Source organism: Otolemur garnettii, unplaced genomic scaffold (genome assembly GCF_000181295.1).
Source record: "Otolemur garnettii isolate 467f Iridium unplaced genomic scaffold, OtoGar3 scaffold00037, whole genome shotgun sequence".
NCBI lineage: Eukaryota > Metazoa > Chordata > Mammalia > Primates > Galagidae > Otolemur > Otolemur garnettii.
The window spans coordinates 12963993-12977906 of NW_003852432.1; the positions used below are offsets into that span (position 1 = coordinate 12963993).

General features: G+C 37.9%; 1 protein-coding gene across 1 annotated transcript in view; it reads right to left on the reverse strand.

Annotated features, from left to right (window-relative positions):
• Positions 1–13914, reverse strand: part of MDFIC (MyoD family inhibitor domain containing) — an 80936-nt gene that overhangs the window by 56982 nt on the left and 10040 nt on the right. The window contains exon 2 of the mRNA XM_023513220.1: positions 4305–4480. Within this exon, the coding sequence (XP_023368988.1) occupies positions 4305–4480 (176 nt within the window). The remainder of the gene's footprint in view (positions 1–4304; positions 4481–13914) is intronic.

The following is a 13914-nucleotide window of genomic DNA, read 5'->3' on the forward strand; positions in this document are numbered from 1 at the left end:
CCCCATCTCTCTCTCTCTCCATCTCTTTCTCCCTCTCTCTCTCTCTCCCGCTCTCTCTCCCTCTATCTCTGTCCCTGTTTCTCTCTGTCCTCTACCTTAGCAATCTTCCCGAAGACTGAGACTGATGTCAAAATGTTATATCTCTTCCTTTTCCAGCCTAATTAAAACATGAAAAATCGCCCATTGCCTGTTATCAGTTTATGTATATTATGGATTAAATAAAAAAACAAATATTAATTGAGGTTGTCACTTTATCGCAGCACTTATTTTACTAAGTCAGAGGGAGAGTGACTTAGTCAACCAAGGCATAGATCCAAATTATATACTGTACCATATATGCTCATCTAAGGGGAACAGGTAAACTTTTCACTGGTGCTGTTATAAAAAAAGATACTCTGAAAAGCTCTGAAATTTTAAGCTCCATTCCCAAAATTAAATTACACACCAAACTACTTCACAAAAGTCTTTGAACTGTACAAAGGATTTTAAAAAATCATAAAACAGAAAAAAAAACTTACTAATTATAAAACTTCCTCATGAAGTCTCCATTGTGTTTTTAATTCTTTACTAATTTGATTTAGAATATTTTTTAAACAAAGTTAAGTGGCTGGAATTCTCTTCTTAAATTTCTATTTCATAAGAAAGAGAATCACAGTGTGCACTGCACTTCCTGACCAGATTGCCAGTGGCCTGTTTATTGGAAATGTTTGATTCCATACGGATTTCTTGTCTTACTTCCAGATAGGATTCTGCCTAATAAGTTAGTGACTCAAGGGTGACAAATTTCAAATCCTTGCCCCGAAACACTACGGTACCCCAGGTCCGCCACCTGCAATGTTTTCTAGAAGGACCAGGGAAAGCAAAGTGCAGACTTCTGTGTGCAGCGTGAAGCAAGTGTGAGCCACAAGCGGGTGGTCCACTGAGCTTAGGGGTAAAGATCACAGAATAATTTGGAAATTATTCTCAGCTTGGATCTCGGTTATGAGGCCTTTGAATACACCCTTTAATTAGAATACAATTTCCAAAGCAGCCACTCCCTTGACTTTCCAGAGCTCAGTTATTCTCAGCAAAAAAAAAGTAAAAACAGCCTCATTACAGTGACAGCTAATGGTCCCCTATAAATTATGTCCAATGTCCAACAAAGAAGGCAGCAGCCATCTGGGACACGGACGCTGCCCGCCCTCACTAACCACTCTCAAGAACAGAGAAAGAAAAAGCAGCCACATTCAACAGACGCTCTCCTTCCCCTCTTGCTTAAGCAGCTGAGCTGTGCCATGGAAGCCTGGAAAAAGAGTGGGCCGTGCGTTTGAAAATGTTCCCACACCCCAGCCGTTCTCATTTTTCTGATGATCCTTCCAGCCAGCCAGCCTCACTACAGTGGGAACACTAACATCGATTCTGGGAGAGCCAGCTGCCCGTCTCTTCCACGGTGCTCAGGGAGCCACAGAGGACTCCAGGAACAGGAGCCAGCCCAGGCCTGACTCACCACAGATATGCCTGCGTCTCCTCCCCAACGCATCTCTGAGCCACAGTCTCCCTTCCCAGGGCCCGCTGGTATTGCAAAAGATTTACCAGGATCCCAAAATGGGCTAGCTGGAGCAAGAGGAAAAGACGCATCTCTCTAACCTCAGAATTAAGAGAGACAGACATTGAATTATGCAAAGATAGCCAAGGACCCTGTGGGGAAAGCCAGAGAAGGAAAGTCCGGCAGCTGTGTGGGGGTTTATCAGGGACTTGGAACAGCAGAAGCTACCGCAGTACAAAACTTTAAAATGCCTTCCAGAGTTGAGTCAGTTTTAAAGATGATATAAAACGTTCCACTTCTGCGAATCCAGATATCAATTTTTTTCTGTTGATCCAACAAAGTAGCCTTTGTCCAGAAAAGTGTGTTTGTGAAAATACCAGAAGCAGAGTTTTTGACATTTCTAATCAGAATTGAGTCAGACGTCACTCATAAATATTTGGAAGCACTTGCCAGCTCGTTGCAGGCAGGCAGGAGTGACACTATTGTCTTCGGCCGTTCTCCTTTGTGTATCTATCAGGTAGTTTTTCCAGAAGCCCTCTCAAAGGAGGCTATAACTCTCTCTATCTCTGCATCCCTTCAAAGGGTATTCGCAGGAAACTACACAGTTGTTCCCAGATGTTCCCATGTCTCACAGCAGAGAGTGCAACGTTATCTCAATAAAGAAACTGTCATACAACTTACAATATTTTTGATCAGTGTCCACTTAACCAGTATGGACAATAGATAGGGAGAGTAATTCATTTGAAACCCAGTCTTTTTTTTTGAGACAGAGTCTCACTATGTTGCCCTCTGTAGAGGGCTGTAGCATCACAGCTCACAGCAACCTCAAACTCGTGGGCTTAAGTGATTCTCTTGTCTCAGCCTCCCAAGTAGCTGGACTATAGGCACCCACCACAACTCCCAGCTATGTTTTTGCTGTAGTTTGTTGTTTGGCAGGCCTGGGCTGGGTTCAAATCTGCCAGCCGGGGATAGGTGGCTGGCACCCTAACCCCTGAGCTACAGGCACGGGGCCTTAAACGCATTCTATGACTTTAAACCTTTAAACCCAGAATCTGTGACTAAGAAGAGCTTTAACATCGAGCACAAACACATTAAGACATTAATGTGACTCTCTGTCTCCTTCTTCAGTAGGCTTAGTATTCTTTTGTTGTTTTTGTCCTAAGAGAACTTACTCACATTTTCCCAGTGTGGGCCTTAGAAAAGGAGATTAGAGAAATAAATCAATTAAATGAAACACACATGCTTAAAATTCTGTTACTACAAAATAAAGTGAGAAAACAATCTTGCTTCCCAACAGGTGGAGTCAAAATGTCCCTAAGACCTACTTCTTCTAACACTCACTAACTAATTGCCAGGAAATCACAGATAGAACATGCCAGGATCCCATCAAACTGTAAGTTTCACCCACAGCAGAGTCAATATTTAGATAAAAGGCAACTTATAAACGTCTGAGGGATAAACACTCACTTGAAATAATGTTTATTTGATTCTTTTGGAAAAGCTATAAAAATCTCCTTCCTCGCTGATTTCTGAGTCTCGCTTCCTTCCTTCCTACTCCCTTCTACAAGATAAAAGTGTTGAATAAAAACCAAACCTGATCTAAAATTAAAACTAAAAGACACTCATTTTTAGAGCCTTTGTTCAAAAACGGGAAATTTCCTTCAATAGTGTTTTTATTGTTACTGTTTGTTCCCTACTAAGTTGGTCTCGTCTTCTATTTTTTTTTTTTTTTTTTTTTTTTAGTATTTTATTCTGTTTTTCTCTCACCTAAGGACAGGCATGAGGCATTTATAGTGGAAAGAAGTGTCTCAGTTCCAAAGTGTAACGTGCAACGCAAGAGAAGTTTTTATTATGAAGTCTCAACTGAAGAATTCAGTTTTGAAAATTAAAATAAAGTAACACATGATTCCCAGAAACAACTCCTCCTCCTCTGTCTACTGTGAAAACCTGAGACTGAGACATAGTGATTTAGTTATTATGAATGAGAATTTCAAAAATTCATTCCTGTGCTTTTCCAGGGGTGGCCTCACAATGATCTTTAAACCTTCCTGTTCGCTACATAGAATAATTTTTTACGTGGCAAATACATCTTGTATCCCCCTGGGGGGACTTGAGCAACCAGAATATAAACTCCAAAAGGTCAAGAACAAGAATGGGACGTGGAATCAGTATGCTTAACAGCACCCAAAAGATACAGTGTTTCAGCGCATTCCCAGAGCAAAATATATCAACAGCTTATCAACAGTGTTTTTGGTAGAATTTCAAATTCCAGAGTTAAAACTAGGAGATTACATACCAAAGCTTTTGTATATATTCTACACAGCACTTTTAAGAAGGGGGGTATTGAAAAAAAATTAAAAATACTGACAAAATACTAATTGTAAAAAAAATATATGTTCTCATTCATCTAGGAGAACAAAGAGGACAAGGGCATTCTAGTTTAGTTCCCTCTTCATATCAGCTTCATAATCCACATAGACTTCAAGAGATGTCTGACTCTCCCTCAGTCCCTATTTAAGAAGAAACTGATTTTTCACTAACTCTCTCTGAGAATAATCTAAAATTATGGGTCAATTCCTCCTTTCTCATGAAGGAATTAAAGTGGACAGCATTATTGATGTGTATCCTAAGTTTAGCTTTGTAATTTAACATACGATCAAAAACACTGTTGATCAACTACATACAGATTTGCAGCAGAATGACATGAGACAATCATCTGAGAGCATATTATCCTAGTCATATCCCCCAATCACTCACATTTTTTCCTAAAAACACTTACTTCTGATGAGCTCGCCATCCAGAGGATCACCCCAAGTGGCCAGGTCCTGCACACCTTCATGTGTGAAGTGGCTATTCGTAGCTGGAGTTATATCTTTCTCGGGATTGTCTTTATCACATTTCCCTGAATAAAAAGAAAATATGCATTTATTATCATGGAACGTCACATGTATTTCTCTTTTTTTAGTTTACAGATTTTCCAAAGGCTTCTAAGGTTGCCATAATTTAAGGAAATGGGGGAGGTGTACACTGTGTGACTATTGCACACACCACTGGCCCAGTAACACGTTTACTGAGCATCCACAATCTGCCAGCATTAAAGAAACAGAGGCGTTCACAGTAACATTAATCTAGTAATCAAATAATTTTAACACAGCGAGTGACCTACAATGATAGAGAAATGTGGAAAGGAGACATCAGGATGAAATTGAGTGAGTCCTTACATGCAAGGTGAGGACGGTGGAGAAAAGTGTCAAAGGGGAAGAGATTCTGATGGGTGATGGAGATTAAAGTCAGACTGCAGGTGAATGGGGAGAGACTGAGTAGGGGGAGGGATGGAAAGTAAGTACAGAGTTCTCCCTTTAGAAATGTAGGAAAAACTCAAGGGTTGTGTAATGCATCCTCCGAGAAGGATACTTAGGATGAGCAACTCATTTGTGAGTTTACGAGTTCTCAGAGGAAAAGACAATACGTATGAAACGTTAACTGTTTTAGGGCACACAAGTCAAACAAAAAGCAAACTGTAATACGATGTACAATGCATACTCTGAGAGGTGCGGAGCACTGAAGAGGTTCAAAGGAAGAAAAAATACTCATCAGGATTCAGAGATCAAGAAAGGCATGATAAAAAACGGTATGTGTTAGATGGTCTTTAAAAGGTAAGCAGGATTTCAAAAAGTCCAGATGGGAGAAAGGTGGAAGAACAGCGTGAGCAAACTCCAAAAGCAGACACCTGGGCAAAGGTTCCAGCTCTCTGGACTGTGATGTACTTTAAGGGGGACATTAGGACGTGAGACTACAAAGGTTTGATTAGAGACATAGTGTTGGGATTTGAATGCCAATGTGAGAATCTGGACTTAATTCAAAAGCGAGAAAAGTAAGTCAAAGCCACCGTTGCAGCTTTACAGAGTGGCTAATCAGAGCCACGCATGAGGTCGATTAATAAACTTGTGCACATCTGTGGATCTCAATCCCGGCTGCACTTTAATTCACTTGAAGCTTTAAAAAAAAAAAAAAAGATTCCTGGATCCCACCACTAAAGATTCTATTTCAACTGGAAGAAAAGGGGCTGCACTCAGATGATTCCCTAACACTTACATCCTTAGAATCTCCCAAGTTAAGGACACATCTAAGAGGGAGAGTCGAGTAAGGGAAACTAGAAGAGAGACGAGGTGAAGTCTGCACAGAAGCTGGTGAGAATTTAATAAACTGGAAAACAAACTGCCAGGGAGGGAATGTGAGAAACCAATTAGAGGTCTACTCAGATAATCAAAGGGAACGGGGCTGGAGACGCTCCACCTCCAGCCTGGATTAGACTGGGAAAACACTAATTTATTCTTCTGGAAAATATACACTGTAGAACGTCCGTAGTTGACCACCTCTCTACATTGAGCAGCTCCTTAAGCTGACCTAACTGTCACAGAGCAACACGCCCCACATGTACGTATCAGCACAGCAGGCCTCGTTCCTCATGCCGACCATCTCTGTATGTTGACCAGTTCGTTACAGTCCCTTGAGAGGTCAACTTACAGAGGTTCTACTGCATTTTTACACAGTAGATGCTCAGGCATTGTGCTAGACAATGAGGACACAATGTAACGATGAGATGTGACTCGGGCATTCATAGAGTGTGCTGTCTGGTGGGTGAGTTCTGGGCATAAAAAAAGCTATAGCCAAAAACAGCCATCTTTCCAAACTTAATTGATGAAGTCATTCCAATTACTGAGATCACCAAAAAATAAACACACTAAGAGTACCAAGAAGAGTCTGTACAATTAGGAAGGAGTTAGAGAAGTAAGCGAATCTGGATGATGTCAAGACATGGAAGCAAAGAAAGGAAAGAGATTCAAACAGAAGTTGTTAGTCAACTGTGTTAACATTTCCAGTGGAAGGAAAAAATTTCTGCACATGCAAAAATTTCTCATGCCCCACGGGGATTTCACAACAATTGAAAAGTTCTGCCATGAAACACATTTCGACACATGAAAATAGACACCCACTCAGGACTAAGTCTAGAGGCTACAGAGCTCTGAGAAAAATAGGGGTGCAAATTTTAAGTATTTTTAGAAAGCAAAACCATATTCAAATAGCAGTGAAATACAAATTAAAAGCACACTAAACCAGTATGTTCTAGATTTATGTAACCTTTACTCAGCATTATCCTGGAGAAAATGAAGATTCATGAGATGCGTTAGTTTCAATTAAAACCTTTACTTTTTGAAACAACTCCAGAAATCTTTCTACTACTGCAGTCAACTCAAGGCCTTTCTGAGATTATCAATGAAAGAGATTTTTACACAAACTCACTAGTCCACACGAACCGGCTCATCAGCAGAGCCCTATTCATACACACTCACAGCTACTGTTATGTAGCTAACTGCCGCCAGGTGTCAGGCTAGCAGGCGTGATTCAATTAGAAACTTTAATTGAAGCTGAATGAAATTAATTATATAATTTTGAACTGTTCAAGTTTAATTCCATTAAAATTAATTCATGAAACCAAGGCATTATGAAGCATTGCTGACTAAAAAGAAAATAGGTTTGAATAAAGTCTCTAGACACACTTGACTCATATTTGAATCATGTCCAATATTCAAGCGCTAAACACAGACCCTTTCAACTCTCCAATGAATGCATAAAAATGCCATTGGGTCCATATACACGTAGACATACAGTCATACCACCCACTCTAAGAGGAAAATGAAATTCTTCCCGCCCTGAATTTTTATTAATGGACAGTTTACTACATTTTTTAAGTAAATGTGTTCTTATCTATGAAATTCTAGAATGAAGCTGATTGCCAGTATCTTTCTCAGATCCAAAAGAAAAGAAAGAAAGAAAAACTATCATTCTCTGTTTCATTATATTCAAGAAATAATAAATAATACGCAGTTACTAGAAACTCACGAACACCAGTCTATCCAACTTTGCCTTGTTTGAAAACTAAATGTCTTGGCTTGAACGTCAGTCTTGGCTTTTGCTAGTATCCATAGCGCCCAGCCTAAAGCAAGACTCAGAAATGGGTCGAAGTAAAAAACTTAAATTGACTTTTGCCAGTTCTCCACTTGTATAAACAAGACTTCTGTGATCACTTGACTGTTCTGTGACTTTCTACTATACACATATTATTTTATTAATATGTCCTTAACATTTATTCCTTTTTATAGAATATCCATATGATAGTCTCAGAAATGGTGAGTAGTTACATTGAAGAAATACAATAAAAAGAAAGCAAGATTTACTTGATACACAATTCTAAGACAGGTACCAGGCGACCCAAACACAGAATCAACCTTATTGCAACTTTCAATTGGTTGGATCAGGCACTACTCCTTACAGTGAGGGCAGTTTCTAATAACAGATTTCTGTTACTAATGTAGGTTTGCTGTGTCATTCCTGTATGGGGAAGCAGAGGACAATCCTGGTTTAAACAATTTCAATATGGATTTATGGAAGTTAGTAGTTGGAATTCAGCTACTATCTAGGCCTATAAAAACAGGCAATCTGGTGATTGCAGTGATACATAAAATCAGACTGTACCTTTTTTTTTTTTCAGATTGAAATGAAGGTGCAAATGGTTAGGTTACATTGTTTTCATTTCTGAGGTAAAGTTCAGGTTGTACTTGAGCCCTTTTCCCAGGGGGCGTGCTGAACACCCTCACATTGTGCATATGAGGTGAGATCCCACCAATCACCCTCCCTCCTCCCCTTACCCTCTCCTTTCCCCACACTAGAATATACTTGGGTATTTCTTTCATGCAGGCATGCAGATAATTATATATTGGTTTCCTATTAGCATTGAGTACATTGGATACTTTTCCCCCCATTCTTGTGATACTTTACTAAGAAGAATGTGTTTCTACTCCATCCAGGTAAACACAAAAGATGTAAAGTCTCCAGCTGCTCTTCTGGCTAATTAGTATTCCATGGTATACATATACCACAGTTTGTTAATTCATTCATGGGTTTATGGGCACTTTATTCCACACAGACCAGCTTTCAACATTATATTTCCATATATACATCCACGGACACAGCAATTTTCCCATAAAAGGGGCCCTTCATCATCTCAACAATGCTGTCCTTCAAATGGGTCTCTACTTTGAGAACCACTGGAGAGGTCCTTTAGTATAAACCTCAGAGGTCTCATCAGAACCTGTGGGTGGGTGTGAGGAGCACTCTACCCCTGTACCGCACTAGTTAGAAAAAACTTAGAGGAGCCCATCTACGATACAGATCTTGCTACTCATCACCTTGCCACAGAGTTCCACAGTATCGTAAAATAAATGTTACCTAATCATCTAGTTAATACAGAAGTATTTAGTTCAGTCTCCATGTCAGGACAACTTTAAGAATACAAAACCCAAATTATATATATGCTAATCAGCTCTACTAATTGATAGGATAAAAAAAGTCTTAAATATTAAAATAAAACTTGAAGACACTTTAAAATAGTACTAGACCAAAAAAGATAGTTGCACATTACTGTATCTGCTTCCCAAAGGCTAGCTCCCAATCATTCCAGTGCGCCTAGTCTGGACACAGAAGTGAGAACAAATCTTTGGATGAGGAAAAAAGGCGAGGTCCCTGCGGCAAATGCTTCCTGCTGGGGAGACCAAATACCACATGTGAATCAATCAAGCAACACAAAACAGAAGGTCACAACAACTGCTCTGGGGCATAATTCTGGCTTAAAGGCTGACCAGCTGTGTGTCCGGGACCAGCCTCACCCTCTTCACTGGGAAATGAGAGCTCTGAGCTGGATGACTGCAGAGGCCCTTCTGGCTCTGAGATTGTGTAAAGCTGACTCTGTACAAAAGCTACACAATAGAGCCAAAATCCCATATCCAGGCTGAAGGGAGTTTAGAATGGAGTGGGGGAAATCATAGAAAAGCTGTGGATTTTTCTGAGGCATTGGATTTGAGTTAATTCTCAAAGAAAGTGATGAGCATAAATTAAGCAAAAGAATAAGTCACAGGAAACAAATACAGGTTTCAAATGATCTATTTAAATACAATATGTCCTACTCAGAAATGACTATTTATCTTAACAGGATCAATACTTTTTATTTTTTTCCTGTTCCTAAGAAGGGCGTGAATGAGGGAAGCCATCCTCTGCATTCTCCATGATTTCTGCTGATGGAGGATGGGAAATATTCAGGTAAAGAGGATTTCCTCTTAATTTAAAATTCTATCATATATTACCTAGTTGGCATTATCCAAATTTAAAACTTTGATAGCTTTACTTATCTAAGCGATCGAGGAATAAAAGAATGGTGATTAGCAGGAGAGAAAAATATCACAACATTAAAATACATAAATTAGAAAACAATTTGTATAAAATATTATATATCCCATATAACAGTTATCAGCTAGCACATGGCAGTTAAGTTTTTTTAAAAAGAAAAAATGAAAATTCTTTCTTTTGTAGAATTAATGACTTTTTGCGATTACAATATTAGCAGTTTTCAAAAGACTTCAATATATAATATTTACCTGATCCTTAGGACCATCAACGATGTATTAATAATAAGGTAAATAAAAAACACTTTTAGCTCAATTTACCAATGAGAAAACATAGTGAGTCTCAGACATAGATATTCAGTTGGAAATAGAATGATAAAATGCACAGATGGGAAAGATCCTGCAGCTCAACTAATTTCATATCCAATCTAGCATATGAAGTTCTATTGCAATATTCAGTCCTCCAAAATTTCAAATAATGGTACTTCATAAGGGAACACATTTTTATTCTTGGTCAGTTTGGTGCTTTTGTAAGTTATTCTGTCTGTTAAACATAAATCTGCTATCAGGTCATCTACTCTAGTCCTAATTCTACTCTTGGAAAGTAAAAATAGTAAGTTTAAGCTTTTCTATAAGACAACTGCTAAAACAACTGAAGAGGGATATTTTTCCATCAATTTGCAATCAAGCAATAATATTAGCTCAATAGCGCAATGCTTTTAACAAATTATCGTAACAAGAAAGTAGGAGGATTGCTTCAGGATGAAGTAAGCTTGTCACAGTTACGACAGATGTATTTTTCCTTAAACTTTAAAGCAGATAAAGTTCTATACATGACACAGTTTTCAAATAAATAAGAACAATATTGTTATTTAAACGCCCTGATAGTTGAAACCTTCCTGATGAATACAAAGATTCTCATTAGGGTCTTTGGGACATAAATACTAATCCCTAAACAGTATGCTGTACTACAGAAGTGATTAAGACCATAGGATCTGAAATCAAGGTGCTATCACTTGGAGCCGGAAGACTGTCTTACGCAAACATTTTTTAAAAGTTAGCCAGCCATGGTAGTGCATGCCTGTAGTCTTAGGTACTCTGGAGGCTGAGGACAAAGTGAGATCCTGAATTAGTTAATTAAATGAATGAAATTAGGGTGCCTAAGTCTGCCACTAATCTGGGCAAGTTACTTTTTGCCAGATTCTTCATCTTTGAAATGGGAATAACAACAGTACTTACCTACCTCATAAGAAAGATGTGAAAATAAACGGAATCGTGCCAGGAAAGCACTGTGTCTGATATAAAATAAGGGCTCCTTCACACTGGCTATTATTACTACATTAAGTGTTAACAATAACACCTTGTTAAACCCTGCTACAAATGTATCAGAGGGAAGCCGTTAACGGCAGTATCCACTGGGTAATCCCTATATGAAAATCCATGCAGGAAATGTGTTTCCAGACTGAAAAAAGGGGAAAAAAGTATTCCTTCCTTTGAGGAGCTGGATGTTATTTTCCCCACTATGGACAATAAAAATCATATTTAAAAACATTTTATTTTTCTCTCAAATTTATAGATAAACTGAATAACAAGGTGTTTCTCTGTAGTCTACACTTATACATTCTCATTCTCCCCACTCCAGTCTTCCTAGGCTACCTATATTTTCCATTATTCTATTTTAACCATTTTTTAAAAATCTACTCTTATAAGCCACCTCAAATATTCTGCTGAACTAGATGGAGGTGTGTGCAAATTCACAAAGCAATCATCCAATACATTTTCTGATTCTGTGGACTGCATCAAAGACTAATATGAGTAATGGTATTGACAGAATCTTTACAAAACCTCATAAAACTTTAAAATCAGTTAAAATATACTTATAGAAAGGAATATAAGTAGCTCTCTTTTTGCTTAAAGTTTGGGGCTTTGTAGGTTAGCCTTTGTTCTTTTTAATTAAATCTGTCTAATATATCACTACTTCTATGTGTATGTTGCTACTGCTATGTGATAAACATTCACACCTCCTTTACCCATAAACAAAATCACTTTAAACAATTTCAAATTGACTCCTCCATTCAAAACCTAGCATTATTACAAATGATCTACTATATCCTAGTTTATGAAATTTCAAGTGATCTGAGACTAGAATCTCCTGCAAAAGTAAAAAGTCTGGGTCTGTATTTTCCCAGTGGCTCAGAACAATGTGGAAATTCTACAAACGCTTCCCAAATATAACCTTTCAAAAAAACAAAGATAAAGCATCTCTCAGGAAGACCGGAGGCTCTGGAATTTTACTTCTTCACTCATCAAAAAAAAATTTTTTTAAACCCTCAAGGCCAATGACCTTTAAGGAATATTGCAAAACCAACCTGCTTTGCCTAACATTCTAAAATAAACGAAAATCACATTGTCCAGAAAAAGTTAAGATAACCAAAGCATTTTAACAGATGAATAAAAACATGCATAAAACTTCATAATTTTGCAAACACAGTAAGTTATAAATTATATAACGTAATCACAGATACACAACAAATATTTGTTGAATGAATCAAATGCTTAAATCAACTTATTGTTATGATCAGCATTTTAAAACATAATAAAACTTCTAAGTAAGATATTAATTGCATTCTTTTAAAGGGCTTTTCATGTATTTAGAAATTTACAGCATGTTCAATTTCAAAAGGATAAAAAAAATAACACTGAAACACTTTACAGGTTTAGGTTGGATAGAAAAGAGTGAAATAGCACATTAAAAAGTGAAAAACAACTACAAAATCATCTGAATATGAACTTGAATATGAACATGCAGATGAAAAGGTAAAAATGTAGCAATGGCTTCCTCAATAAACCAAAGCTCTAAATAAATTAAGCAAGGAGAACTCTCCATTTCCCACTTTAACAAAAGGTACAGGAGGTTAAGTAACAGCAATCCCACAGGGAGGACCAGGACACTCTAACTCAGTCATCTTAGTCTACTGAACCTTTTATATTTAAACCTACAGTTCCTCGCCCTAAGGATTTATTTTCGGGACAACTGGCCATACGGCACAGTAAAATCCTAGCTCCTGAAATACAGTTCAAATATATTTATTTAACCAAAAAGTATACTCATGCTAAAGCCAAACATACATACGCTTATGGAATCTGGAGTGAAGACAAGTTCCTAGAGGTCCCTCTAATCACCTGATAAAATGAATTCACATGAAAACATTAAACTTTCAATATCCCCCAGAAGAGACCAAGAACTGAAGGCATGAAAACTTACAGAGATTGGGAAACAAACTCAGAAAATCACTTACTCCAGTTTGCAACTGTTTTAAATAAGACTATCTTTATATTTGGCTTGTAGCTACCTTTCTAAAATTCTCATTGATTCATTATATTTTGCTCTTTGCCAAATCTATCAAACAAAGTCTAATCCTCTCTCCACGTGGGAGAGAGGTGCCATGTTAGGCAACATCTCCTGTTCTGTCTCAGTGTCTCTTTGCTAAGCGCTCTCAATTCACTCATGGGTTTTCAGAGGCTTCATATTCTGTTCACTCTTACAGGCACCATAGTCATCTTAATCTTGTCCCACACACTGACAGGCACACTAGAGGAAAAAAAAATATTTCCCTGGGTCACAGTGTTTTATGATAAAAATAGAATAAAAATGTCAAAAACAAAACAATGCTTTCTAGTTATAGTAATCAGAGAATAGCCCAACATGTGTGGTGTGCTTGGGTGGGCCAGCTGGAATGGGGGACAGAAAGTGGGGGAGACTTATGATTGAAAACAGAAATGATGAGCAGAGGTGCACAGCTTTAAGAGGTTCTGGGTTCAAATATAGCGTGAGTTAAATACAACTCACATGGCAGTTAAGATATTAGAAAGTTATCATGAGAGAGTTTGTCTGATTGCTGAAATCCGGAAACAATGTATCTATAGCAGTTTCCTTAATTAGCAGTCTGTAAACTCTACCATAAAAAGGAACTGAGGACTATATCATCTTCCCCTTTTTAAAAGTGATAGTACACACCCATCTTTAGTCTCTCAGTATGATCATTTTTATAAACATCACAGTTCTAAAAACTTTCTCTTAACTCTTACTTAAGAGTTACTTTGTAAAGAATGCTTTATCTCAAGCTCTCTAATTAAGCAATGAACCCT